At 49.9% G+C, this 26,049-nt stretch overlaps 3 protein-coding genes across 4 annotated transcripts in view; 2 read left to right on the top strand and 1 right to left on the bottom strand.

Annotated features, from left to right (window-relative positions):
• The window catches only part of UHRF1 (ubiquitin like with PHD and ring finger domains 1), a 63,588-nt gene extending 56,584 nt beyond the window's left edge, over positions 1-7,004 (bottom strand). For both annotated transcript variants that reach the window (XM_067558446.1, XM_067558454.1), the window contains exon 1: positions 6,971-7,004. The gene's annotated coding sequence lies outside the window, so the exon portion shown is untranslated. The remainder of the gene's footprint in view (positions 1-6,970) is intronic.
• On the top strand, positions 4,505-18,360 carry LOC137162399 (perilipin-3-like). Its single transcript, XM_067562183.1, has 8 exons — positions 4,505-4,537; positions 11,506-11,585; positions 12,096-12,291; positions 14,236-14,426; positions 14,794-15,211; positions 15,771-15,970; positions 16,222-16,335; positions 16,435-18,360. The coding sequence occupies exons 2-8, from the start codon at positions 11,523-11,525 to the stop codon at positions 16,924-16,926; spliced, it is 1,674 nt and encodes a 557-aa protein (XP_067418284.1). The 5' UTR covers positions 4,505-4,537; positions 11,506-11,522; the 3' UTR covers positions 16,927-18,360.
• A 1,941-nt stretch (positions 18,361-20,301) lies between these two features.
• Positions 20,302-25,260, top strand: TICAM1 (TIR domain containing adaptor molecule 1). Its single transcript, XM_067554583.1, has 2 exons — positions 20,302-20,435; positions 22,650-25,260. The coding sequence occupies exon 2, from the start codon at positions 22,881-22,883 to the stop codon at positions 24,996-24,998; it is 2,118 nt and encodes a 705-aa protein (XP_067410684.1). The 5' UTR covers positions 20,302-20,435; positions 22,650-22,880; the 3' UTR covers positions 24,999-25,260.
• The last annotated feature ends 789 nt before the right edge of the window (positions 25,261-26,049 follow it).

Below are 26,049 nucleotides of genomic sequence, written 5' to 3'. Positions count from 1 at the left end.
GTGTCCACCTTTTTGGCTACTTAACTTCAGAACCCATTCATTTCTGTGCATATTGTGGAACACGTGAAAATCATCCCCTGGGTCTCACCCAAAAACTACGATACTCAGAGTAATGAGTCCACTTTAGAATACGCTGGCCTCAACGCCTTGTTGTGTGACCTAGTTTCCCCCACTGTGATATGGGGCTAACAATGAGTGTTGTGCAGCTTAGCAAACGATTGTTTGGAACAAGCTTTGAGATCCCAGGATGAAAGGCGCTACAGAAAAGCACAGTATTTGTTATTTTTATTATGATTATTTCCATCACAGAAGCACCCAGACATCCCACTCAAGAGCAGGGACCTGTTATGCTGGACACTGTACAAACATAAAAATAAAAGTCCCTGCTCCAAAGAGCTCACACTTCACCTGAGACTCATTAGGTCATTTCATGGCTGTGCAAAACTGAGGCATAGTCACGCATCTCAGCCACTGCTGCTTCTGCCGCTCCGTAGCCAGCTAAGATTTTAGGGACCAGCCAACTCCCTCTTTAGCAACAGGACCGGTGCTCAGGGCAGGAGAGGACTGGAAGGTAAATATTCTGGCTTATTAGACCATGCACCCCAGTTCTTTGAGGCACTTCGCACCCATTGGATTGCTCTCAGGTCTATTTATGGGGTACCCCATAACATTTGGGGTCTCTGGCTAGTTTACAAGCTTCTCTGAAGGAACCAGGTTGCCCTCCTTGGTACAGAGCAGCAAGGATGGGCATTGGGGTGGCATGGAAATGAGATGCAGTGTGTGGCGGCTCAGGGATTTAAGCAATGGGAGTTCATGGGGGTGGAGAAGGCAGTGTGCGGGAGGTTGTAGACAGGGTGGGTTTCATGGGGGTGAAGCTAATTCCGATAGTTCTGCAGTGGACAGAGGAAAGAGATAAGGCGAGCTGGGAATTGCACCAGTACCACCCTAGCCAATCAGCTGGGGGGAGAAGGACTGAGGGACCCAGAAGCATCTCCAATGAGGAATACATCAAAAGCACTGTGAATGTGCACACCAAATTGCCACAGTGCCCCCAACCAGGGCCCAAGCATAATTTTTTCGGGCCCACTACAAACTTTTAACACGGGCCTCCTCCTGTAAATGGGGGTAATGGGGGTTGCAGCCTGGGCCGGGCCCCCAGGGCCTCTGGGCCCTGGTAAAGTGTACTCTTTTTCCCCGCCATGTGGGGGCCCTGTCTGGCACCTAAGTCTGGACTGGAGGGAGGCACCTATCTCCACTCCAGATTCACACTTGTGAACCCTTTCCTGGAGTTAGGTGCCTAAATCCAGGCCAGCCCTTACTCAAGTAAAACGGTGAGGGTCGTGATTCCTGGCTTACAAACGTTAGCCCAGTAGTTAGAGCACTCAGCCAGGACTGGAGCCGTGGCACTGGAGTCTGTCTCTCCCAGCTGTGAGGTGAGTGCCCCAACGACTGGCCTATAGAGTCACTTCAACGCTCTCTGTGGCCCAGTGAGTATTTAAGGGAACACAAAGGGGAGAGATACCAGACCTGCCCCAGAATACCGCACAGCCCAGTGGACGTAGCACGCTCCTGGAAGGTGGGAGACCCAAGTTGAAATTCGTCTCCACATCTGGCAGAGGGCGGATTTGAAGCCAGGATTTAGATGTGCTCAGAATACGTCTAGCGGATCAGGCCCCGAAGGCGGAAGAGGTGAGGGAATGTCTAGTTTGCGAATCCCACCGGGGCTAGATATGAGTTAGGTGCCGAGTTGCTGGACAGTGACAGGAATGCGTGGCCAGCCACTGACACTCCGGTACTTTGGGGACTTGAATGAAGGAAATGCAGGAATCTGAGGATTTGATGCACATACAGCACTAGCTAGTGACTGAGCAGGAGTTCTGTGAAAGCTAGTGGTGCCTAAACGTTGGACTTAGGTGCTAAAGTAGCAGCTAGACAGCTAAGCCCCCTGTGGACCCCACCCTTAGCCTCTCTGTACCTTAGTTCTCCATTTGGAAAGTGGGGATAACAGCAGGGGTGTTGTGAGGATAAATATATTATATTGTGCGGCTCAGATACTTCAGGGATGACAGCAAGAGAAGCACTCTAGACAGATTATCCACAAAGGACAGGTGCCCATGCAAACCTTTGCTATCATATCGCAAGAGCCTGGGATACATTTTCAGGACATCCTATCGTTGCAGACACGAACATGGCCGATCTGCCATTGGGCAAAAGGCCTCATGTTGGTGTTTTGGCTGACCTCACTGTACACTGAAGACAATAGCTATAACCCTTGGGATATGCACACCCATCCCACCTGCCACTTAGACAGCAGACAGCAATTCAAATCCAGCCAACCAATCACTGTGCCACATTACTGTCCCATGTGCAGCACATTTAGATTGCTCCCAAGTTGCACAGGCTGTTTACATCACGTGAATGGCATAACAGACGCAGTCTCATGACGTTTTCACCATCATTTCTGAAACTGACCTATTTAGACTCCCTTTCACCCACTGACAGTTAACTCACACCACTTACCACTTCATCTACGAATGAGATAAGTCACATGCAGTCCAATTTGCAAAAGTGGCAACTGACTCTGGGTGTCCACCTTTTTGGCTACTTACCTTCAGAACCCATTCATTTCTGTGCATATTGTGGAACACGTGAAAATCATCCCCTGGGTCTCACCCAAAAACTACGATACTCAGAGTAATGAGTCCACTTTAGAATACGCTGGCCTCAACGCCTTGTTGTGTGACCTAGTTTCCCCCACTGTGATATGGGGCTAACAATGAGTGTTGTGCAGCTTAGCAAACGATTGTTTGGAACAAGCTTTGAGATCCCAGGATGAAAGGCGCTACAGAAAAGCACAGTATTTGTTATTTTTATTATGATTATTTCCATCACAGAAGCACCCAGACTTCCCACTCAAGAGCAGGGACCTGTTATGCTGGACACTGTACAAACATAAAAATAAAAGTCCCTGCTCCAAAGAGCTCACACTTCACCTGAGACTCATCAGGTCATTTCATGGCTGTGCAAAACTGAGGCATAGTCACGCATCTCAGCCACTGCTGCTTCTGCCGAACCGTAGCCAGCTAAGATTTTAGGGACCAGCCAACTCCCTCTTTAGCAACAGGACCGGTGCTCAGGGCAGGAGAGGACTGGAAGGAAAATATTCTGGCTTACTAGACCATGCACCCCAGTTCTTTGAGGCACTTCGCACCCATTGGATTGCTCTCAGGTCTATTTATGGGGTACCCCATAACATTTGGGGTCTCTGGCTAGTTTACAAGCTTCTCTGAAGGAACCAGGTTGCCCTCCTTGGTACAGAGCAGCAAGGATGGGCATTGGGGTGGCATGGAAATGAGATGCAGTGTGTGGCGGCTCAGGGATTTAAGCAATGGGAGTTCATGGGGGTGGAGAAGGCAGTGTGCGGGAGGTTGTAGACAGGGTGGGTTTCATGGGGGTGAAGCTAATTCCGATAGTTCAGCAGTGGACAGAGGAAAGAGGTAAGGCGAGCTGGGAATTGCACCAGTACCACCCTATGCCAATCAGCTGGGGGCAGAAGGACTCAGGGTCCCAGAAGCATCTCCAATGAGGAATACATCACAAGCACTGTGAATGTGCACACCAAATTGCCACAGTGCCCCCAACCAGGGCCCAAGCATAATTTTTTCGGGCCCACTACAAACTTTTAACACGGGCCTCCTCCTGTAAATGGGGGTAATGGGGGTTGCAGCCTGGGCCAGGCCCCCAGGGCCTTCGGGCCCTGGTAAAGTGTACTCTTTTTCCCCGCTATGTGGGGGCCCTGTCCCCAACGCCTGGGGAGTGAACACCGACGCGCCGTCGTGTCCCCTAGCCCTGGGGGGCCCAGGAATTCACTCCCACTTCCCATGATGCATGATAGACCTGCCCCTTGAATCAATGCAGTTCCTGCAGGGCTTGCCCCCCAAATCGCCCCTGAACCCCCTGCTCTAATGGGAGCTTGTGCTTCGAATCCCCACAATACTTTGGGGGGGAGGGGGAGGCTCTTCCTGGCTAGCTCCTAACTCAGGACATGCCAGCAGCAGCCACCCACAACTCATGCCCACCAGACAGGCTGATAAAGAATCAACCAGTAATTTTCGCAATTCACCCCCTTTGTTCAGATAAGCAGGGAACAGCAGCCCTGAATCATTGGGCTGGGCTGGGCTGGGCTAGGCCGCCCCACAGGAGCCCCCTACGTCCCACTTCTGCACAGCTGGAGAAATCTCCCCGCTCATCCAGGCCCAGTGACTGAGCAGCCTTTGACCCCTCGGGATTCTCTGGAATCTTGTGTTGCCACTTCCCTCTGCTCCAGTTTACAACATTCTAGCCCCACCTGTCCCCCTCTCCTCCTCCCCATGCCACTTTTGATTGGCCAGGGTGGAGAATGCCACTCCTTGATTGCTTTCCTTCAGCTGTCTGTCATGTGCCTGGCAGTCCCTATATAGAAGCCGACCGAAGTTTACCAGTTGCATAGGTGGTAGGACTCAGGAGGAGCCAGAGGGAGCGGAAGACCAAAGACCAGGTAAGCCGGGGCTGCAGTTGAAGTGTTGTAGAGACTTTGATATACGTGTGCATGTAAACTTTCAGGCTAGCTCTAAACCCCAATTCAGTGCTTCGGATCTTTGGAACAAACGCAGGCTGGTTTCCACAGCAGCTAGGAGGGAGATCAGACAGCTCTCTCCAAGTTTGAGGCTCAAACTGTCTCTCTGCTCAGTGGGTCATTGCTCCGGCTTTGAAGCCGAGGATCTAGAGATTTGGGGCCTGATTCTCTGTTGCCCTGCACCTGGTGTAGCTATTTCCACCAGTGTAACGTGGGTGTGAAATGCTACCAACTCAGAATGTCTGTCTTTTTCACTCACTTTGCACTGCTGTAAATAAACTACCCAAAGCACAGGGCCAAGGAAAAATCAGGCTCCTGTTTTGACCTTTTATCCCTGGCTTCTCCAAGACCATCTCCAAACTGAGAGGGCAGCAGAGTTGAGAAGTACCCAGTTAAAGGCTACCCTTTTCTCATCCTTTCCCCATGTATCTCTGTGTGTATGAGACAGGTTAAGACCCGTGGGGAGATCAGAGCTAAAAAGACCTGCCAATCTCTTTCTCTCTCTCTCTCACACACACACAAATAATTGGTATCCTTCTGAATTCCTACCTTCTGTGCAGTTTGTTTGTTTTGTTTTTGGTCTTCCTAGATTATAAACTCTTCGAGGGCAGACCCATCTTCCTATGTCTGTCTGTACACTGCCTGCTATATTTTGGATGCTACCGTAAGAGAAATTAGAAGTGGCATGGGCTTTTCAGAAGCCTGTTACTGCTAGTGAAGATGCTCCTGAAAACTCGATTAATTCTTGGTGTCATTGCTTAGTGCTGCAGTTCTTGAACCATGGGCCACAGCAGTCTGCAGAAGAAAATACTTTGAGAACCAAATGATGGGGGGCTGGGAGGCAATCCATAGGAGGGTTAATCTCTTATGAAGTAGCCTACAGGCAAAATACTGATTTACCGAGTTCTGTTTACGTCTAATGTTAACACAGACTTCGTGGCTATACAAGGGAGGCAGCAATGTAATACCTAAGAAAAACTGATGAGTTTAGGGTCTTTCTCCAGTTTTCAAGACCTTGAGACCTGCCTGTAACTTTTCTGCAGTAGTGGCCATTGAGCATAGGCATAAAAAAGACATTAAGTAGTTCATGATTTAAGTGGAGGGGGGAGGGGGGGGACTTTATTTATTTCCTCCTCAAGAATACCTTTCTCCAGGCAGATGTAAACTGCAGCCAAGCAAAGTTTAATAGGCTCACTGTTGAGAATCTGCTAATCTAGAAAGAAAGTCTAGAAAATCTGCAGTAGGATAATAGTAGGACCTGAAAGATGGTGGTAGCTGTATATGCCTAGAGTTGGTGCTTTAGGCTCTACCTTCCAAAGGAAGGAAAAGCAACTGATGACACAAGACTCTGCTAGAAGCCTAACCGGGAATCCAGCTATGCTAATTATTAAGCACTGACAACATGCGCTGTGCTGAACAAGATACCAATAGAGTCCCTGACCTAAAAGATTTCAGACTAAACAAGATAGACAGTAGACAGATGCAATGAGAAGCCCAGAACACAGAATGACTTTAAACTCAACCAATATGGGTATTTTACATCATACATGCCCAGGCTCATACCATGTTACAAAATTCCTCCGCCAAACATTTTCAAAGATAGCCAGTGAAGTTTATGCTTTGTGTTGGTGTTGTGGGAGCATCAATTTTGGGGCAAGACTCCTTGGATCTGAGCTTCAGAGAAAGTGTGGACCCATATCTCCAAGCAATTCTGAAACCAAGGCCCAAGGTGTCTCAAGTTGGGAACCCCAAATCACTGGCCACTCCTGAAAATGTTGGTCATGATGCCTCTTCCTCTGACTGCAACGCACTTTACAATCAGCTCCTCTAGTTGTGAAGTGGTGTTATCCCCATGTTCCAGACAGAGGCACAGAGTTGTTTATAGGCGCCCAGCAAGCCAGTGGCAGAACTAGGCTGGGAACCTAAGTCGCCTGACAGAATCAGGTGCTCTAAACACAGGACAACACACCCACTCTCATTCTTTCTAGTTTTTCCCCCCTCCCATCCAAACTATTAATGCTAGCTGTCACTCACAGCTCTCACAGAAGAGTCATTAATTATCCAGTCTGCCTACTTTCATATTCATATTGATCAATAAACAGTCCTTGCCAGTTGGCCGAGAGCGGGACTTCAAAGATTACATGAAAGAGGGAAGCAGATATCCGGACTAATGAGATCCCAGATTTCTATTTGCATAAGAATATAGCAAATAAGGCTGACATAACCAACAGCAGACAGGAGCGGAGCCTGTTTCCACATGTAGGTAAAAACTACTTTGCATTCAAGCCGTCCCTTGGCTCACACACGCAATTCACATTCAGGCTGATAAAGCAATGGACGCAGCTTACTCCTTACCTTGATAAGCAGAACCTCGTGTGCTCTAGAGCAAACATCTGGCAGATGCTCTGCAGACAGCAACATCCAGAATGTGCTGAATTGGGAAAGCCTGCTGGAGTATTCCACAGGGGCAGACTGGCCTGTCTTAAAGAGGCCCTCCTCCCGCTACGATCAAACGCTTTTGTTGCAACAGTAAGTCATTTCAAAGGGGTGAACGGTTTTCTGGCCTCCACATCCAGATGGAAGTTTCAATCACTGCGCACGACTGAGCTATACAACCAAAAAAAAAAAAAAAAAGGTCTTGAGACACCAGGGCCTACTTCTCCCCTCCCCCCCGAGGTGCTAAGCACCCACAACCTTCACCGATGTCAATGAGATAGTGGGGCGGCTCAGCACCTCTGAAAAATCAGGCCCCAGGATTATAAGGGCCTGCCTATACTGCAGATACTGGCACTGTAACAAGTGCTGGTCCCACCTACGCAGGCATGTGCAAACCGTGTTTTAACACGATCACGCCCCAAGCATTGTGTCACTCACATACTGAAAACTGTACCGAAAACAGGCCTGTAGTGTCTCAGGCCTGACTCCAATCTCATACTAGTTTAACACCAGCAGATCTCCTTTGGCTCAGAAGGACCTGACCCTGATTTCCACCAGCAAGAGTGAGAAGACAGTCAGGCCCTTGGTTTTTCTCAGACCGCCCAGGGAGTGAAGTGTTCTCTTACCACTCGTTGACATGCTATTTAGGAGACAATCTTGCGGTGGTGAGGCTTTAAATCCAGATTAACCCTGACTCCCAGGCCAGCAAGATATACTGCAAAAGCAACGTGCCTTTTCAGGCTGGAAACTAAAACGAGTTGTAGGCAGGAGCTGCCCCATGTGGTGTTGGATCAGCTGTGCGCTCTGTGGGGTGATGGTGGGAAATCCCTCGTGACAAATGTTGCCCACAGGCTGACTCAGCCTAGCCTTTGACACCAAAACAACCTCCTGAAAGTGAAAGAGGAGCTGCTAGAGCAGTGTTTCTTAACCTGGGGTTTTAGAGGGGTCGCAAGTGCAGAGCTGGTATTGGGGGTGGCAAGAAAGGCAATTGCTTGGAGCCACAGGGGCGCCATGAAACTAAGTTACATGCCTCAGCCCCGTGGGGGTGGGACTCAGGCTTCAGGGGTACAGTAGTTTGGAAAGGTTAAGAACCACTGTGCTAGAGTGTCCTCGGAGCCGCCTATCCACTCCTGGTTCTAGGCCTCCACCACTCCCAGGCACTGCTTACATCGGGGAAGCTTTCTACAAATTTTGCCAAGCTTCCTACCACTGAGGTTTATCTTCATAGCAGAGTTAACCTGGGTTCTCACCCGGGTGTTGCCCCTAATCCACCTCCCGTCCACACACAATCCTCTCCTCCGAGTGGGGTGGGGATTTCAAGCTGGCCCGGCTGGGGTGTGGGTTAGAGGCCGGGTGCTGCTTTCACTGGGGCAGGTATCGACTCACTTTGCAGCGAGGTCATACACTAAACCACATGAGTGCCGACAGTCCTCCAGCGCTTTCCCACCATTCCCCCCCGCGTGCCCAGAAGGACAGACCCGTTCTCCCACAGTTCACTGGGAAAGCACCCGAGAGTGGCCCAGGTCAGTGTGGCACAAAGACCCATGGGACACGCCCCCCAGAAGGCCTGGGGTCAGGGACATAGCTAGGTGCTTTACCCACATAGATTGAAAGCCCCACAGGGTGTACCAAGAAGAGCTGGGTGGGGCGATGCTGCCACCCGTGTTAACATTCTTATTATTTGTACAGCGGTGGGGCCTAACCGGGCCCCATTCAGGATCAAGGCCCCATTCTGCTAGGGTCTGTATGTACACAAAACACAGTCTCCATCCCAAAGACTGCGCCGTGTCCTGTAACTCGGCTCAGAGCAAGTCTGTCTGGTGCAGAGTTAAAAATGCCAGGGCAGCCCAGAAGCCCATCCACACTATGTCTGTTAGACTTAAATACCACAGCCCCTGCCCCGCGAAAGCCCAGTCCACAAGTTCTAGGGCCCCAGCTCAGGGCAGCACTTAAGTTCATGGGGATTCAGTGGGACTTAAGGATGAGCTTAGTTTGCTGCATGTGCTTACGTACTCCCCTGACTTGGGGCCTCGATGTGCTGATAGTTGGTTAGACACTGCTGCAGTGCTTGCCGTGAAATTTCAGCCAATAACAACTGGGTAGCTGGCTGGCACAGTAGCACCTCAGAGTTACAAACAACCTCCTTTCCCGAGGTGTGTGTTACACACACAGAGTTACACACACCTCGGGAATGGAGGTTGTTCGTAACTGAACAAAACATTATGGTGGTTCTTTCAAAAGTTTACAGCTGAACACTGACTTAATACAACTTTGAAACTTTAATATGCAGAAGAAAAATGCTGCTTTTAACCATCTTAATTTAAATTAAACAAGCACAGAAACAGTTTCCTTACCTTGTCAAATCATTTTTTTTAAACTTTCCCTTTATTTCTTATTCCCTTTATTTTGTAGTTGTTTACGTTTAACACAGTACAGTGCTGTACAGTATTTGTATGTGTTTCTGCTGCCTGATTGTGTACTTCCGGTTCCAAATGAGGTGTGTGGTTAACGGGTCAGTTCGTAACTCTAGTGTTCATAACTCAGAGATTCTACAGTATCTTGTATCTTTCTTAAATTGCCCCAGCTGTGCGCATAGCTAGCCTTTCCTAACACATGCTCTTCTCAGTGATTCCCTTGTCCTCCTTCCCTCAGCTTCTTCCTACTGCTTACATCCAGTGTTGCATCTTGCCCTAAATTTGACTGTAAGCTCTTCAGGGCAGGGACCATCTGTCTAATCTGTAGGGTAGGGGGCTTCTAGCTGCTACTGCAACACACTAACAATTCAATAGGATTAGGAATCCAGCGGCATAGCAACACCCACAGACAAAATAAATTACCTGAACCAGCCAGCAAGTCAAGGCAGCAGGATATACCCCCTCCCTTTCCAATCTTCCCCAAAAGTTCTAAGATTTCCAAAGTTGCTATTGCTGATGGAGCGAAATTTGTGTTAGCAGAGACAGGAAAGGTAATAAAGCTTCCCTCGTGTAGGCAGAGCTACAGTGTGAGAGACTCCAAGGTCAGCGGCATTGCAGAGAACTGTGTAGAATGAGCCTTGAAAGAAACATGGCTGTAACTGTTAAATAGTGCATAATATTGTTAGTGGTGGAAGTGCCTGCCACTGTTTCAACATCTCTGTTCAGTGACTGACCCTTGTGCATCTTTCTCATGGGAGTTAACATTTTGCCAGGGCGATCTCAGAGACTCCTCATCCTGTTGGGAAAGAGACTGAAACATGGGGAAACCCATCCTAATATCAGAATTGGGGGGGGGAGGGGGGGGGGAGAGAGAGGAAATCTGAGTTTTTCAAAGCTGTTAAGCAAGTTTTTAAAAAATAGATCTTTAAACACCATTGTCATTATATAATTTGAGTCATTATATAATTCTAAAATTAGAACTCTGAAACCCTGACTTCCCCTCATTGCACGGCTAAGCATTTTTTCTCTCTTGTGATAGTCACTGTCAAGATGACACATTGGAGCGGTAATTCCCTCTATTACAGTTAGGCTTGGAAGGATTAGATTCTTATCAGTAAATGTCAATAAACATCAATTTCACCATACAGATGAAAAGCCATGAAAACATATTTCCATTGATGATAATAAAAATTTACAGCTAGGCTGTAAAAAGCTGCTTGAGAACTTATTAGTTTGATTTAAGGATATTCACTTTGTGTATTTTGACATGTGACGTTGTCAGTCTGTGTTTTAACGGTTATAAAACTTTAACTTTTTCAACCTGTGTCTGCTGTCATTACATAATTATTGTCTGACCTCCCCCTAATTTCCCACAACTGTGAAAATTTAAATTGATAAAAATTAAAAAGCTTAAAAATAAATATCGATATTATCCATCGAAATTACAAAAGCATACAAATCCAAGCTTAATTATAGTAAGATGATGGACAACATGCAGTGACACAAGCCATCATCTTCTGGAGGTGCAAACTTTCATTCAAGCTTCCTAGCCCTTATGCCTGCAAAGAGGACATTCAGAATGTGAAACTGAAAAAGGGGTGTCTGCGTCTTCTAGACCAATATAGCAGGCCTAATATGGGTAAGAATTGCCCCAGTTCATCTCACTGGGGTGCTAACTCTGAAGTCTTAAGAAATGAATGTATCCATGCTATTTCAGTGCTGATTATTTCAGTAGGAACATCCAGTTGGCTTGGGACTGTGGAAGTAGGTTGGGTTGAATGACATTGCCTCCCTTCTCCTTGCACATTTTGATCCTTGGTAAAGATTCACATTAACTCATGAAATCTCTATGACTAGACGGAGCTATTCGAATATCTTCACATTCTTCTTGTAAGGATTAAAAAGAGGATCTCTGAAATTCCCAAGATGTGGTAGATAATAATCCAAGTGCACATGGCACTATACTTTCCACCAACTGTTACTAGTAATATCAGAAGGCTAACTCATAATGTTGTAACTATTCTGTTTCTCTCCTTTCAGTTGCATCCGACTTGACTATGGCATCTGAAAATAAGGCTACAAATACCGGTCCTTCAAAGGCTGAGGAAGAGCAGCAAGCGGTAGGTAAATCCAGGGCAGCTAGTGCTATAAAGTGTAATTGTCAGTTCACCTGCCAACAGGTGCTTCAAGCCAGCATCCCAAAATCTAGGCAAGAGAGGTATCCAGCCACACAGACTGCTCGGAGTCCTTAGTTTGAAACGGAGAATGCAGTTTCCTCTTGCTTGGGAGAGGGTGGTAACTTCACGTGTGGGTGGAGTTCCATAAGACTGAAATTTGATAAAATGATCTGCCTGGGGTTCCAGTGCTAAATCCAGGTAGGGTGATGCTAAACCTGTACGGGACTGACAAGCAGCACAGTCCTGACTTCTAATCCCAGCTCTGCCACTGACTCATGGTGTGGCCTTGAGAAAGTCCCTTCACCTCTCTGTCACTGCACTTGAGCAGAAAGAAGACGGAGTCGATTCTATAATGGGCCGTTCTGGGAATACGCCCGGCTCAGACTACAGTTTATATTGACCCACCAGCCAGAGGATCTGCCACTAATGTCATTTCTTCTTTCCCTTGCTCAGAATGTAGTGAACAGGGTGGCCAGTTTGCCCTTTATCAACTCTGCCTACAACCTGGTCTCCTCTGCTTACAGCTACACAAAGGGGACACATCCGTATGTCAGCAACGTCTGCAGCGTGGCGGAGACCATGGCTGCCGTTGCGGTGGGCAGCGCGGTTGGTGGTGCGCAGCCAATTCTAAGCCATCTTGAACCTCAGAGTGAGTAAACACCGAGATAGGCGATTCCTTCCTTGCAGGGGGTGGGAGAATCCTCCTGGACATCTCCAACTAGACTGTCATGGCAGCAGACTCGGGAGGGCTCGGGACACAGACCTGTAAGGAAGTCTTGTTTAACATGAGAGCAACATTAGCTAGCTTTCTCATTCTCCCATCTTTAGTCCCATGGGGTGAACTCCCCCGTTGCTGGGAGTATTAGCTATATGGTTACGGTCTGTTTGTGATGCCTGATATGGGGCAGGAAGAGGAAAAAAACCAGCTTTGGGTTTAACACCTTCCGACTGCTCCTCAGATAGCATCTGAGTCATTTCCAAGTCACGCAGGGATATTATAAGGAATAGCCAACAAGGATTTGTGAAGAACAAATCATGCCAAACCAACCTAATTTCCTTCCTTGGCAGGGTTACTGGCCCAGTGGATGGCGAGATGCTGTAGGCATGACATATCTTGATTTCTAGTAAGGCTTTTGACACACTCTCACATTGCATTCCCATAAGCAAAGTAGGAAACTGTGGTCTAGATGAAATTCTTAAAAGGTGGGTGCAGAACTTGTTGAAAGGCCATACTCAAAGAGTAGTTATCAGTGGTTTGCTCTCAACCTGGGAGAGCATATCTAGTGGTCAGTGCTGGGTCCAATACTACTCAATATTGTTGTTAGTGACTTGGATAATGGAGATTATGCTTATAAAATGTGTGGACGACACCAAGCTGGGAGGGGTTGCAAGCACTTTGGAAGGCAGGAGTGGAATTTAAAACAACCTTGACAAATTAGAGAATTGGCCTGAAATCAACAAGATGAAATTCAATAAAGACCAGTGCAAAGTCCTTAAGAAGGAAACTCAAATGCACAACTACAAAATGGGGGATAACTGGCTAGGCAGTAGCACTGCTGAAAAGGATCTGAGGGGAATAGTGGATCACAAATTGAATGTGACTCAGTGGTGTGCTGAAGTTGTGAAAATGACTAACGACATGCTGGGGTGTATTAATAGGAGTGTCAAATGTAAGACCTGGGAAGTAACTGTGTTGCTGTACCCGGCACTGGTGAAGTCTCTGGTGGAGTACTGTGTCCAATTCTGCGTGCCACACTTCAGGAAAAATGAGGACAAACGGGAAAGAATCCAGAGGGGAGCGCAAAAAAAAAAAAAAAAAAAAAAAAGATCAAAGGCTTAGAAAACCCGACCTATGAGAAAAGGTTAAAAAAAACTGGGCATGTTTAGTCTTGAGAAAAGAAGACTGAGAGGGGAAACTCACAAGACTTCTGTTATATAAAGAGGATGGTGATCAATTGTTCTCCGTGTCCACTGAAGGTAGGACAATAAGTAATGGGCTTAATCTGCAGCAAGGGAGATTTAGGTTTGATGTTAGGAAAAATGTTCTAACTCTAAAGGTAGTGAAGTTCTGGAATAGGTTTCCAAGGGAGGTGGTGGAATCCTCCTCACAGGAGGTTTTTAAGAACAGGTTGGACAAACCCCTGTCAGGGATGGTCTTTTTTGCCCCATAGCCTAAGACTTTCTTTCTAGCCTCCAACGTTCTGCAAGAGGCCTAGACTGGATCCCTTCATCGTCCACTAATATCTCCTATACTCTGGCTCCCACGTGTCTGCAGCTGATAAAGATACCCCCTTCCGATGGAGAAGTGTGCTAGGCTCTGGAGCGAGCGACTGCCATTACAGGGGGTCAGGTTCCCAAAGGGCATGACCACAGGCTACTGGAACCAGTCCAGCTGATAGCCCTGTTCACGCCTTGCAGCAATACACACTCTTCTCCAGCATAGTGCCACACGGGCCTCACTGGCTTTAACCTCATGGCCTTGGTGAAGCTCTTATCTTGGCTGTGCTGGCCCCTGCCCGGCTTTGCCACTGCGGGTCTGGGTCAAACTGAAAGAGATTCAGAAGACTAAGTCTGTGCATCTCCCTCTCTCTAGTCGCATCAGTAAATGAGTATGCCTGCAAGGGACTAGACAAACTGGAGGAGCATCTGCCCTTCCTTCAGCAACCAACGGAGAAGGTAAGCGGCTCTGCATCCAGCATCCTCCCCCAGGAGGGACGCAACGACTTGCTCGAGGACCAGTTCTATGGATGGGGAGGCATAGGCCTGCCAGAGGGAAACAGATGGGTTGCAGTGCTCAGCATACAGGGAGAGACTGAGCAATGTGAACTCTGATTCAAGAGCCATTTGCCTTGCAGGTGTTTGGGCTAGGAAAGCTGTTTGGGAGCTGCCCACTGACAGACAGGCTAAGGCCCAGATCGTCAGCTTGTGTCAGAGGCGCTGATGTCAATGGAGCTACACCAACTCATGCTGCCTGAGAATCTGGCCCTACAGCTTTGGGAACTAATGGATGACATTACCTAGCCATGGAAATAGATATCTAGAGAAGGGGGCGCTTGGGGAGCAAGGGGTATCTGGTATCGCCCCACTGGCGAAAACCATCTCAGTCTCTGAGTTGGTGTCAAAAAATCTTTCCTCTGCCTCGCCCCTTTAGGTCATTTCAGACACCAAGCAGATGGTGTCTACCACAGTGATGACGGCTGTGGAGGCAGCCAAAGATGCGGTGGCCAGCAGAGTGGCTGAAGCAGTGGACCTGACCAGAGGGGCTGTCCAGGACAGCGTTGAGCTGACCAAATCAGTAGTGTCCTCCACCGTCAACACTGCCAAGGAAGCTGCCTGTGGTGCAAAGGACAGAGTGACCAGCAAAGTGAATACAGCTGTAGGGCAGAGCAGAGAGACCATCCAGGATAGCGTGGAGATGACCAGTTTCATGGTGACCAGTTTCGTGGTGACCAACAGCGTAAATAAAGCAAAGGAAGCAGGCCAGATGGTGGCGAGTGGAGTGGATGCTGTGCTGGAGAAATCAGAGGAGCTGTTGGATCATTACCTCCCCATGACCAATGAGGAACTGGGTGAGAAAGTGCTTAGCCATTCTACAGCATGCACTAGCAACAGAAAATGCAGTCCCTTCTTCTCCACCTGAGCTCAGACACTTGCTTCTGCTTGTTTGCAGGGGCCTTCTCCTGCCTTGGGATAACTAGGCTGCTTTAGATTTGCCACCCCATTATGAGCTGGCATGCAACACAGAGAAGAGGTTCCAATGTTTGCTAGCTACTGTTCTGTCTTATTTGTCTTGAACGTGGTGGGTAAAAGATGAGATCAGTGCAAAAAAAAAAAAAAAATCAGTGCATTCGTCAGGTTTATTCTGCTGCAAAGATCTCTCCAGGTAGGCGCTGTTCTTTCAAAACCTATGTCTGAGCACTAATAATAATCCTTAGCTCTTCCTTCAGTAGATCTCAAAGTGCTTTACACAGGAGGTCCGTTTCATTATCTCTATTCTACAGCTAAGGAAACAGAGGCACAGGGACAAGGTAGACAATCCTTGCACAATGACCCCAAAAGGACCATAGCTGGGGGCGGATGGATAGCTTCCCGCTGATAATATGACTCTTATACTATTATTCCTTTCAGTTAAACTTGCCACAGCCGTCGAGGGATTCAACATGGCCTCGGTGGAAGAGCAGAAACAGCGGCAGAATTACTTCGTGCGTCTGGGTTCCCTCTCAAACAAAGTCCACCACCGAGCCTACCAGCACTCCCTGAACAAGCTGCGGCTTATCAAGCAAAGCACCCAGGATAATCTTTCCCAACTCCAGCTGGCAATAAACCTCGTAAGAATACTCCCTTTCCCTCCCTGGCTGTGCGAAGCATTCCACCCCGGTGCTAACCCGCTCTGCTCCCAGGGTGCCCCATGTGTCGCACGTCTACCTATGCCCGTCTCTGCTTGATGTGCAGCAGCCTTTTTGGTGCGGCACGGCCTGCTTCCTCTTATTGGGACCCCACGGTGTAAGAGAGGCTGGGCATTGCAGAGCTTCTTGCTGATCAGAGGTATCTGCAGTGATTATTCGTGTCTCCCTGCCAGATCAAATACGTAAAACAGGGCGTTGGTCAGAAGCTTCAGGATAGTCTGAAGATGCTTCAACAGCTGTGGATGGAGCCGAGAGGGAGCCCAGCTAAAGACGCTTCCCAGCCAGAGGTATCTCTAGTGGGGAGTAGTTACAGCAACCTCCTCCAATGGATGATGCACTGACCGCTAGTTTCACACTGTCCGTCTCACCCACTTCTCTCCTCTCAGCAGGTTGAGTCTCATACTCTAGCCATGGTGTGCGTCATCACCCAGCAGCTGCATCCTGCCTATGTGAATCTGGTATCCAGCATCCAAGGCCTTCCCAGCAGCATCCAGGACTCAGTGCAGCAGACCCTTAACAACATTCAGCAGCTCCACTCTTCCTTTTCCAGAGCTGGTTCCTTCCAGGACCTCACCAGCAGCTCCCTGAGCCAGAGCCAGGAGATCGTGACAAAGGCCCAAGAGTCTCTGGATGCCCTTCTGGAGTATGTAGCACACAACACTCCCCTCAACTGGCTCGTGGGCCCCTTCACTCCGTCGGGCAGGGTGACCCAAGAAGCCACAAAGGAGCCGACAGAAGTTATGATGACAGAGATGACATCATTTACACTGAAAGAGGTGACTACAGTCCCCAAGGCATCGGAGAAGGAGGTGATTACGGCATTGAAGGAGGAAGCTAAGGTACCTAATGCGCCAAAGGCGGCAACGAAAGCACAATGAAGAAGGTGGAGGAGGCAGATAAAGCAGCAGAGGAGGTGACCAAAGCATCAGAGAAGATGGTGGTTGAAGAATCAAAGGAAGATCCTTGAAAAGTTCCAAATATTGCAGCCAGCTTCCTTGGAAAGAACAGAATTTCCCTATTAGATTTAGATTTTAGTCATATAACTGCCAGATCCCACCCATCCAAGGGAGGGTGATTGCCTCACTGCACCCATCCCTGACCCACTATCCCACGCTCAGAGCTAACGTACGGTGAGCTCATCTAGCTGTATCTTGCAGGAAACTCACTAACCAAAGTGGCTTGACTGTGAGATGTCTGCACCTGCAGCTCTTGCTTATTTCTGAAGCGCACTGTACTGAGAGGGGAGGAGGAGAGCGTCTCAGTGTCGGCCTTAAGAGCTGTGACGTCTGTGGCGTTCCTTGTGCGGATTGCTACACCTAACTGATAGATGTAGAGGAAAGCAGCTGTCTTGCAAAAAGTCAAGCATCAGAACCAAATGTGGCCAAGCTGTGGGCAGCTTAACACAAGATGACGTCTTTAACTTTTGATACTGTTTCCTCCTCTTAATTGTTATAGCTGTCCAATATGTACACTGTAATGTCGGACTCCTTTTCTGACTGTTCTGCTCCCTACAGGGCTGAGACCTTCAGCAGAACAGTCAGCAACAGCTGTGGGTGTCTCCTTCCCAAGACCATTTCCAAATCCTCCTTTTGCATAGAAACTGTATTGGAGAGTGGGAATATTTTTTTAAATGTCAGTGTTTAGTGGGACTTGTACTCCCAATTTATTCAGTGCTTTTGAAAATCCCCACTCAAAATATTAATTCTGTGCATGTCAAATTCACCCCAAGTCCCATGCACTCTGCTGCCACTGAAAAAAATGTCTGATGGCAGCTTTTACAGGAGTTGCTTAGATTGATTCAACATTGCCATTGTCGTGGGACTAATTGAGTTATAAAGTGGGAAGGACTGGTGCTGGTGTGTCTCGGTGATCAATGCCTAGTGACTCTTTTAAGACTCTTTTAAGTGATGCTTATTCCAATAGTCCCTCCAAAAACAAAGTGCTGAGTTTGAATTTATGGAGAATGGCAACAAGGTCTTCAAAATAAATCTCAATTGCTTTCAAACCAAGAGACCTGTTTGAGGGGTGTGTGCGTCTCTATGCATATTTAAATCTGCAGGTGAAGTACTTCTGCTTAGAAGAGTAGACAGCAACCCAGAGCATCCTGTTCTCCTCCTCATAGGAGTCTGGATGAGATCTGCTTTTAGTTCTTTCAAAGGAATCAAGCCACCTTCTCTAGGTAACACTGAACTTTTGGTCTTTCACTTCCTGAACTCTTTCCCAAAATCTACTCTGTCACTTTCTGCCCTTCAGTGCCCCTGGCTCCAGCATGTCTTAGATTTGACCTCCAACTTCTAGTGAAAGCATACTCTTCTCTGCTGCTCTTGTGTTTTCTGCCCTTGCCTCTCTGCCCAGGGGACCCCCACTTAGGATGACTAGATGGCCCGATTTTATAGGGGCAGTCCTGATATTCGGGGCTGTATCTTGCATAGAAGCCTATTACCCCCATTCCGATTATTCACACTTGCTATCTGATCACTCTACCCTGTCAGTTCCAACTCTGCCCATGACAATAACGTTGTCACCCTTCATCTCTTTGCCCTAGTTCCCCTGTCTGTCAGCTGCAAACCACACCACAATTTATTTCTACTCTAATGATGCACCTCGGTCCTTCCCCTTCAGTGCTTGTGGCACAGAATAGTTTAGTCCCCTGAGGACCACAATATTTTGGGCTAATTCTGGTTGTGGGGTTTGGTGTACAGGTGCTGCTGGGGGTGGGTGGCCTGGGATATACAGGTCAGACTAGATAATGGGAAGGTCCCTGCTGGCCTTCAACTCTACAACGAATGTCATAAAGACTAAAGCCCACCTCTTGATTATCTTATCTATCCATCCTTCCTGTGACAGGTAGGAGGTTTAAAATAAACAAAAGGAAGTATTTCTTCACACAACGCCCAGCCAACCTGTGGAACTCTTTGCCAGAGGATGTGAATCAGCATCCAAAGAAGAACTAGATACAGTCATGGGGGATAGGCCCAACAGTGGCTATTAGCCAGGTTGGGCAGGGATGCAAAACCATGCTTTGAAGTGTCCCGAGCCTGTGTGGGCCAGAAGCTGGGAAGAGGGGACAGGGGATGGACCACCCCTTCTATTCAGTGCCTCTGAAGCACCTGGCATTGGCCATGGGCGGCAGCCTGGACGCTGGGCTAGATGGACCCTGGGTCTGACCCAGCACCTGGGGTGCGCGGTGCCCTGGTCAGTCTAGGACAGGATGGAGGAGGCGGTGAGCGCAGCAGGCTGTGTGGACACTAGGGGACCGGGAGCCTTTCCCCAGGCACCGCTCCGGCTGCAGGTTGAGTTAGCCCCTCTCCCGGCTTTGCAAAGACATGGCCCAGCGCCTGCCCGGCCCCAGCTCGCCAGCGGCGAACAGCCGAAGGCCCCGGAGACGGTCCGATTTACCGATTGCAACAGCGCCCTCTAGCCAGGGCTGGGCACGCGGCAGGGGCGGCTCACCTGGGAGTCGATTCGATTCGATTCGATTCGATTTGAAGGCGCACCCGTCCCGCCGGCAGGGCTCTCTGGCCGGAGCGGGGGGGGAGGGGCAATCCCCCCCCCGGGGGGCCTCCCGAGCCCCTTCCCCTAGGCTGCACGTGGAAGGGCGCTGGACTGAACTCCTCGGAGCCACGAGAGGCGGAGCTTCCTCTATGAATTCTCCCCCCGACCCCTCCTCCAGCGGGGGGGGGCAGAGCTCCTCCTTGTCCATTCACCGCCAGCTGCCAGCGGGATTCCCCCACGGCTCCCCCAGCCGGGGCGAGGATTTCCCCAGCACCCTCCCGCGCTGGGAGCGAGATTCCCCCCAGCGCCCTCCGCACCCCGCCCTCCTGCAGTGGGGGGGGGGCTCTCCCACACCCCCGCCTCCTGCCGCGGGTGAGAGCCCCGCAGGCCCCCCCTACCCCGCGGGGTGAGTCTCCCCCCCCCTCCTTTCTGCTGGGGGCTCAGATCCCCCCCTCCCAGCCCGCCCCACACTCCAGCAGGGGCTGAGGCTTCCAGACCCCCCCCCCACACACACACACTCTCTCTCTCTCTCTCTACCAGGGCTGGGGAGTGGGGCTCGAGTCTCGTCGCCCCGCCCCGCCCCCTCTTTGGAACCCGCCGTAGCGACATGTAGCTATTTCCCCCGTGTGACGTCACCGCAGCCCCGCCCCCGCGGCGGGCTCCGTCTCCCGCTGCCAGGGCTGGCGAGGGACGGGGCAACCCCGAGCCGCGGCTCCTCCTCCTCCTCCTCCCAGGCGCAGACGGGGCCATGCGAGCGGGCCCGGCCGGGCTACTTCCGCCTCCCCGCGGCCAGCTCCCCCGGGGGCCAGCAGGGCTGGGGGCGGATCCGGCCTTGGACAGGTTACGCGGCCGAGGACTCACATGCTCAGTGCACCCCAGGGGACCCGCTCAGGTAACCGCCCTTCGCTGCTGGAAGACGGGTCGCATCTGCGGCGTGGTGGCTGGACGGACGGACGGACAGACATGCCCATGCCAGGGGCCAAGCAGGGGGAACAAGGTCCTAGGAGCCAGGACTTCTGTGGCACCAGATTTTTTTTGGGGGGGGGGGTTGTAGCTAAAAGCTGGATCCAGCCAGCAGGCGCCTGTTTCATTCATCCCCTCCTGCCTGACAGCAAGGACAGCATTTTCAAACGTGGCCCGCACCTGGGCTCCTATTTAGTTTCCTCGGCACCAGTTAGTCAGATGCCCTGGCTTTGGTCAGCAGAGTGGGAAAAGCCTGGTCTTTGGACTTTTCCAGGACTGATAAACAGCAGCAGAGAAATCTTGGTTCCAAATAGCCTAGGAAGCAATTTGTAAACTTGTCTGGACTAGATCCCCTCCCCCCCAGCTGATGTAAAATTATCATAGCCCCCCAGTGATGTGAGTGCACCTATATGTCCATTTACACCAGAGGGGAGTTGGAGGGTGGGGGAGGATGGCGTGCAAGGGACTCCTAGGAGGAGCAGAATTTAACAATCCTTCACTTCTGGGCAGGTTTCCTGGCTCTCCGCTTTACTTCCCAGTTGGTGTTGTATAGCTTCCACTGGAGTATGTTTGCAAATGTAAACAAAAGGAATCAGAAGGGGAGGAAAAATCCCAACTTTGTATGGATTTGAAAGACTGAATGGGGAAAGGATTAGCAACAGAGTCCTGCTCAGCATACGTCTTTCTTTGCTTAAAGTGATGTTTTTATGGAAGAATTCCCTCCCCTCCCAAAAAATGAGAGAAAACAAACCGACGAACAAAATAAACACCATAGAAGAACAGAAAAGTAAAGTAATGGGTGTAGAGGAAGGGAAAGGAAGGAGACTGACCTCTCAGTTTCCACTGGCAAGAATTAATCAAAGGTTTCTAAGAAGTTAGACCAAATCTTTTAAAATCTAAGGTCCCTCTTCCCCAAAACGTTACCCACTCTTCAGCTGCTAGGTCAGCCACGTCTCTGTGCCAAGCTTCTATCTCGGGAGGCAAATGATTATTTTTTAGAAAGTCATTTCATAGAGCCCCATGAACATACTCCAAGTGTCAATTCTCCATGCAAAAGATAGTTTCCCCTGGTGCAAAATGCATGAAGAGAGCAAACAGAATCTTGGATAATTAATGCAACATTGATGTGACTCGAAAAGGATTAAACAGATGAAACTAAGTTCTGGATATTTGTTGGACCTGCTTTGAAAGTGTAGGCTTGTTTGTTTGTGTCTTAAGAAGTTTCTGTGAACCAGAAGTTTTCATAGCAAGGGAAGACAACTTCCTTATATATATATATATGTTTGATCTCATACATTAAGCAATCAGAGGATTTTTGTGAGGTAGAAAAACCAGTGGGAGTTTTTGTTTTGTTTGTTTTTTTCAGGGGCATGGTTTTCTGAAGCCCCTATAAATACTGGAAGATTTTTCTAGAGAGTCAGATACTCTGTTGCTGGTCTTCCATAGCCTGTATTTCTCCTGACTGACAGACATGTTGACCCTCCACTACTCATCCAGGCCTTTCTAATCTACTAAAGTGAGTTCTGACATTCATTTAAACTTGCTGTGAGAAGACATTGGTGAGTCCAAGAACTTAAGTTTCAGAAGAGGGATTAGATCTGGTTATGGATAATGTGAACCTCCACAATTACATTAGCTCTTATATATGTAAGAGAGAGAAACCTTCACGCTTCAGGGCATAAACCTGGGGTCAGGAAGACGTTTCCCCTATGGACAGCATATTCCCTAAGTGCCCATTAAGAGGATTTTTGCACCTTCCAACTGGAATAGGCCACTGTCAGAGACAGGATGTTGGATGAGGGGGACCATTGTTCTGATCCAGTCTAGCAATTGTTATGTTTCTAAATATGTCCGGAATTTAGAGTTGCTTATTTTAAAGTGTGCACTGTCAATGTATATAGTAAGTGTGGATAGCTTTGCCCTTCGCTTAGTATTATAGAAAGCTGCTATAACGTGAGTAGTAAAGATGCATCATACCAAGCCAAGGGCAAAGAATACATAGATACCAAAGAGGAGCAATGTTCTTTAAAAGGTATAGGGTAGGCACAACGCCGCCAGCATTGCGACCTTAGGGAAACCTAGCCTGGAGCAGCCAGAGTCTGCGTGGCACATTTCTGTAACTTCCCATTCTGTTTTATTGCAGATCCAGCTGGTGATCTCTCAAGAGGAGGAGGATGGCTGCACTACCCCCTGACCCTGAAAGTATTTGGGCACGAGAGGATTTATGTATTGTGTAGCACCCGAAGCGTGCTAGGTGCTTTCCAGAATACAAAAGGGATACCGGCTTTTGCTCCATCCCTGCATCTAGAGGCTGTAATATGCCCTTTCCAGCACCTGCTTCTTCAGCAAACTGTCTGGAGAATCCGGTGAAGAGATGGCAGAGTGCGCCAAGGCCCAGCCAGCCTTTGAGGGGCTCCTCAGCATTTTATCTCGCATCCCAGGAGAGAGACTCGTTAGCCTCAAACATAAGCTGAAGCACACAAGACCCTGCACCAGCAGCTGTAAGTTGTTGCAAGCCATAGTGCTGCTGACGTTGGGACGAGAGGCAGATGCAAGGATGTGCCTGGATGCTTTGGGTGATGACAAAGGAGCCCTCTGTGTCCGGAGGAGCAAGTGGGGTACCGCAGGCAGCCAGGACCTGCTGACCCCCCACCAGGAGGCGGATGCCCTGCTGGCCGTGGCACGGATCTACTCGCTGCTGGGAGAGGAAAACTTGTGCGGTCACCTGGCCAGGGACAATGCCTATAAGGCTGCCATTGCGGCCTTCAGAGCCAGCGAGGAAACGAAGACGGATCAACTGAACAGCATCTTGGCCGAGGCAATGGAAAAGTGCGGGAGCGACTTCAGCCGCAGAGATTCGGGCTGCCAATTTAAGACACTGAGGTCCGACCTTGGGCATTTCCCGTCTGCCAGCCCAGCGGCGAGGAGTCCCCCAGTGCAGATCGGCAGCAGATCGGTTCTCTCGGGGCCACAGACTCTGCGTTCCTCTGGCAGCCCGGCCTCCTTCATCAGTCACTTGGAGATTAGCCAGTCCCCCACAATGGAGTTTCACACCCGCCCAGCTCACTGTAACCGCGACCCACAGCCCAGCAAGCTTTGTGGGGGTGCCGTGAGCTACACTGTGCAACCCAGTGGGGGGAGAGTCTGCCACGGCCCACGGGACACCGGCCGGTTCAGTGGCCCCACTCTGCCCCCTGTTCAAGAGCAACTAAGAAGCCACAGATCTGAGAATCTGCAGGCCAGTAACTTTGTTCCCCCATCTCTCCCAGCTCCCGAAACCGCACTTCCCCCTCACAGCACTGTGCACTGTTCTGTGGAATGCACTGACCCGCCAACCCTGCTGACACCAGACCAGCAGGTGCCAGGAGAGCGCGTGATCCAAAAGCCAGAACAAGAGTCACCAACGGAGCCCCCTCGCTTGAGTACCCCCGGGCCAGCCACTGGTTCCATCCGAGTGCCGGCAGAGGACTCCTGTGTCCTCAGAGAAAATACAAATACAGCATCCTCATCCTCCTCGGGCGGCCCCCCTCTGCCCCACGCAGCGGCAGCCCCCACGCCAGAGCCGGACTGCGGTGAGAGAAGGTTCTTCAGTTTCGTTGTCCTGCATGCCAGCGAAGACGTGGCCATTGCCTGCCGGGTGAAGGAGATGCTGGAGAGCATGGGGGTGCCCGACGGCGCCACGTTCTGCGAGGAGTTCCTCATCCCCGGGCAGTGCCAGCTGACTTGCTTCCAGGATGCCATCGACAACTCCGCGTTCACCCTCCTGCTGCTGACCCAGAACTTCCAGTCCCGCTTCTGCGTGCACCAGATGAACACGGCCCTGATGGACTCCCTACAGCGACGGCCCAAGTACAACTCGGTCATCCCTTTCGTGCCCAAGGAGAACCCCTTGAAGAAGGGTGACATCCCCCGCATGCTGATGGGGCTGGTGCCTCTGGACGAGAACTCCCCCGTGTTCTCCCGGACAGTGAAGAACACCTTCGTCCTCAGGAAGATCAATGAGCTGAAGGCCATGTGGAGCCAGATACAGCAGGTGCAAGAGCAGCAGAGGAAACTGCAGCAATACCAGGAACACTTCCAGACGCTGCAACAGAACTTAGCTCGTCTGAGCCTGGGGTCCCAGCTTGGCTACCCACTCCAAATGCCTTTGCCAGGACCACTGCTGGATCCTGCAGGAGCTCAGCAACTTCTGCTGCAGCTTCTGTCTAGTCTTCCACAACAGCCGTCCTTTCCTCCAACCTTTGTCCCCTCTGCCATGTACCAGCCTCACCCAGCTAGTCAGTTCATGCCCTCCCAGTCGGTTCCTTCCCCTTCCCAGCAGTTTTTCCTCCCACCAAGCCACCAAAACACAATGCCAGGGCCAGGAGGCCCCCAACCCCTCATCATTCAGAATGCTCAAATGGTGCAGATTGGGGACCACAATCAGATGCAGGTGGGGAGGACCAGGTCGGTGCCTGAGAGCTCCGACGAAGAGACCAGCGAGAGTCTCTGACCAGAGGGCAGGCTCTCAACACCGTCTGGGGACAGTGGCACTTAGTTTCATAGCTAAATTGCAAGCTGCAGATGGTCTTTGTTACTTGCCTGCCCAGTGAGGACAGGTCCACCGCCTCGCCTCCTGTGGATCGTAGAGAGCGTGGAAGGAAGGGAGCATCTTTTCCGCTGGAGGGAAGAGAGAGACTCAAATTCCCAGGAAAATATTTCCCACAACTCTTAAGGGAATCAAAGGTTTTAGAAATAAATTTTAGTTTCATTTATCCTCTCTCTCTACATTCTTGCTTTCTTGCCAGGATGGGAAGGGCAGTCACTGGTCTTATTCTTATTGCTACCCCCTAGGACCTGTAATTTGCAGTCAGCCATTCCAATGATTATGCACGTTCACGGGCCAGACTCTGTCCGCAGGGACACACACATCTCACGCTGGAGTCAGTGGGAGTGACACCTGTTTAGATGAGGGCTGATTTGGCCCCAAGAAAAGAGTGGGTGTGAGGGCTGTACTTCTGGATAAAGGCAATTTAGCTGAAGTAACTAAGTCCCACGGCGCTGGCCGGCCTCAGGTAAGCCAGCCAATGGCCCATCATTGGCGAAACCAGCTAGCAGGCTTTGAAACACTCTTGCAAAAACGGTCATAAAAATGTATCGGCCCAGGCCCAAGAGTTCTTCACCTGCTTGCAAACAGCACCACAACAGTGCTCACCCGCACAAACAACACTGTGCACAGCTGCAGGCAGTCAGGTGCTCAAGTGAGCCTGATCTTTAAGGTCTGCAGAGCCTGCATCCTTCAATAGCCAAAGATTTGGGGTGTCCCAACAATCTTTGGACAAGTGAGGTGGTACTGTGGTTTTAAAGCGCTCTATGAAAGCTCTGACCAATCGACAGCACCATGGTCCAGACAGTTGTGCTAAGCAACATCTGCTGTGTGTGTCCAGCGAATTAATCAATGTGTGTTAAACTGGGCCTGAGATGCCACAGGGATGAATGCGTTAGAAATGCCTAGATAAAGGCACCGTCATCACACCTGGGATGCAATGGCCAGTTAATCAAGA

Source organism: Emydura macquarii, unplaced genomic scaffold (assembly GCF_026122565.2).
Source record: "Emydura macquarii macquarii isolate MOO-44397 ecotype Brisbane River unplaced genomic scaffold, CSIRO-AGI_Emac_v2 contig_306, whole genome shotgun sequence".
Classification (NCBI taxonomy): Eukaryota; Metazoa; Chordata; order Testudines; family Chelidae; genus Emydura; species Emydura macquarii.
The sequence above is the reverse complement of the archived record's forward strand: the minus strand, read 5'-3'. Positions and strand labels throughout refer to the sequence as shown.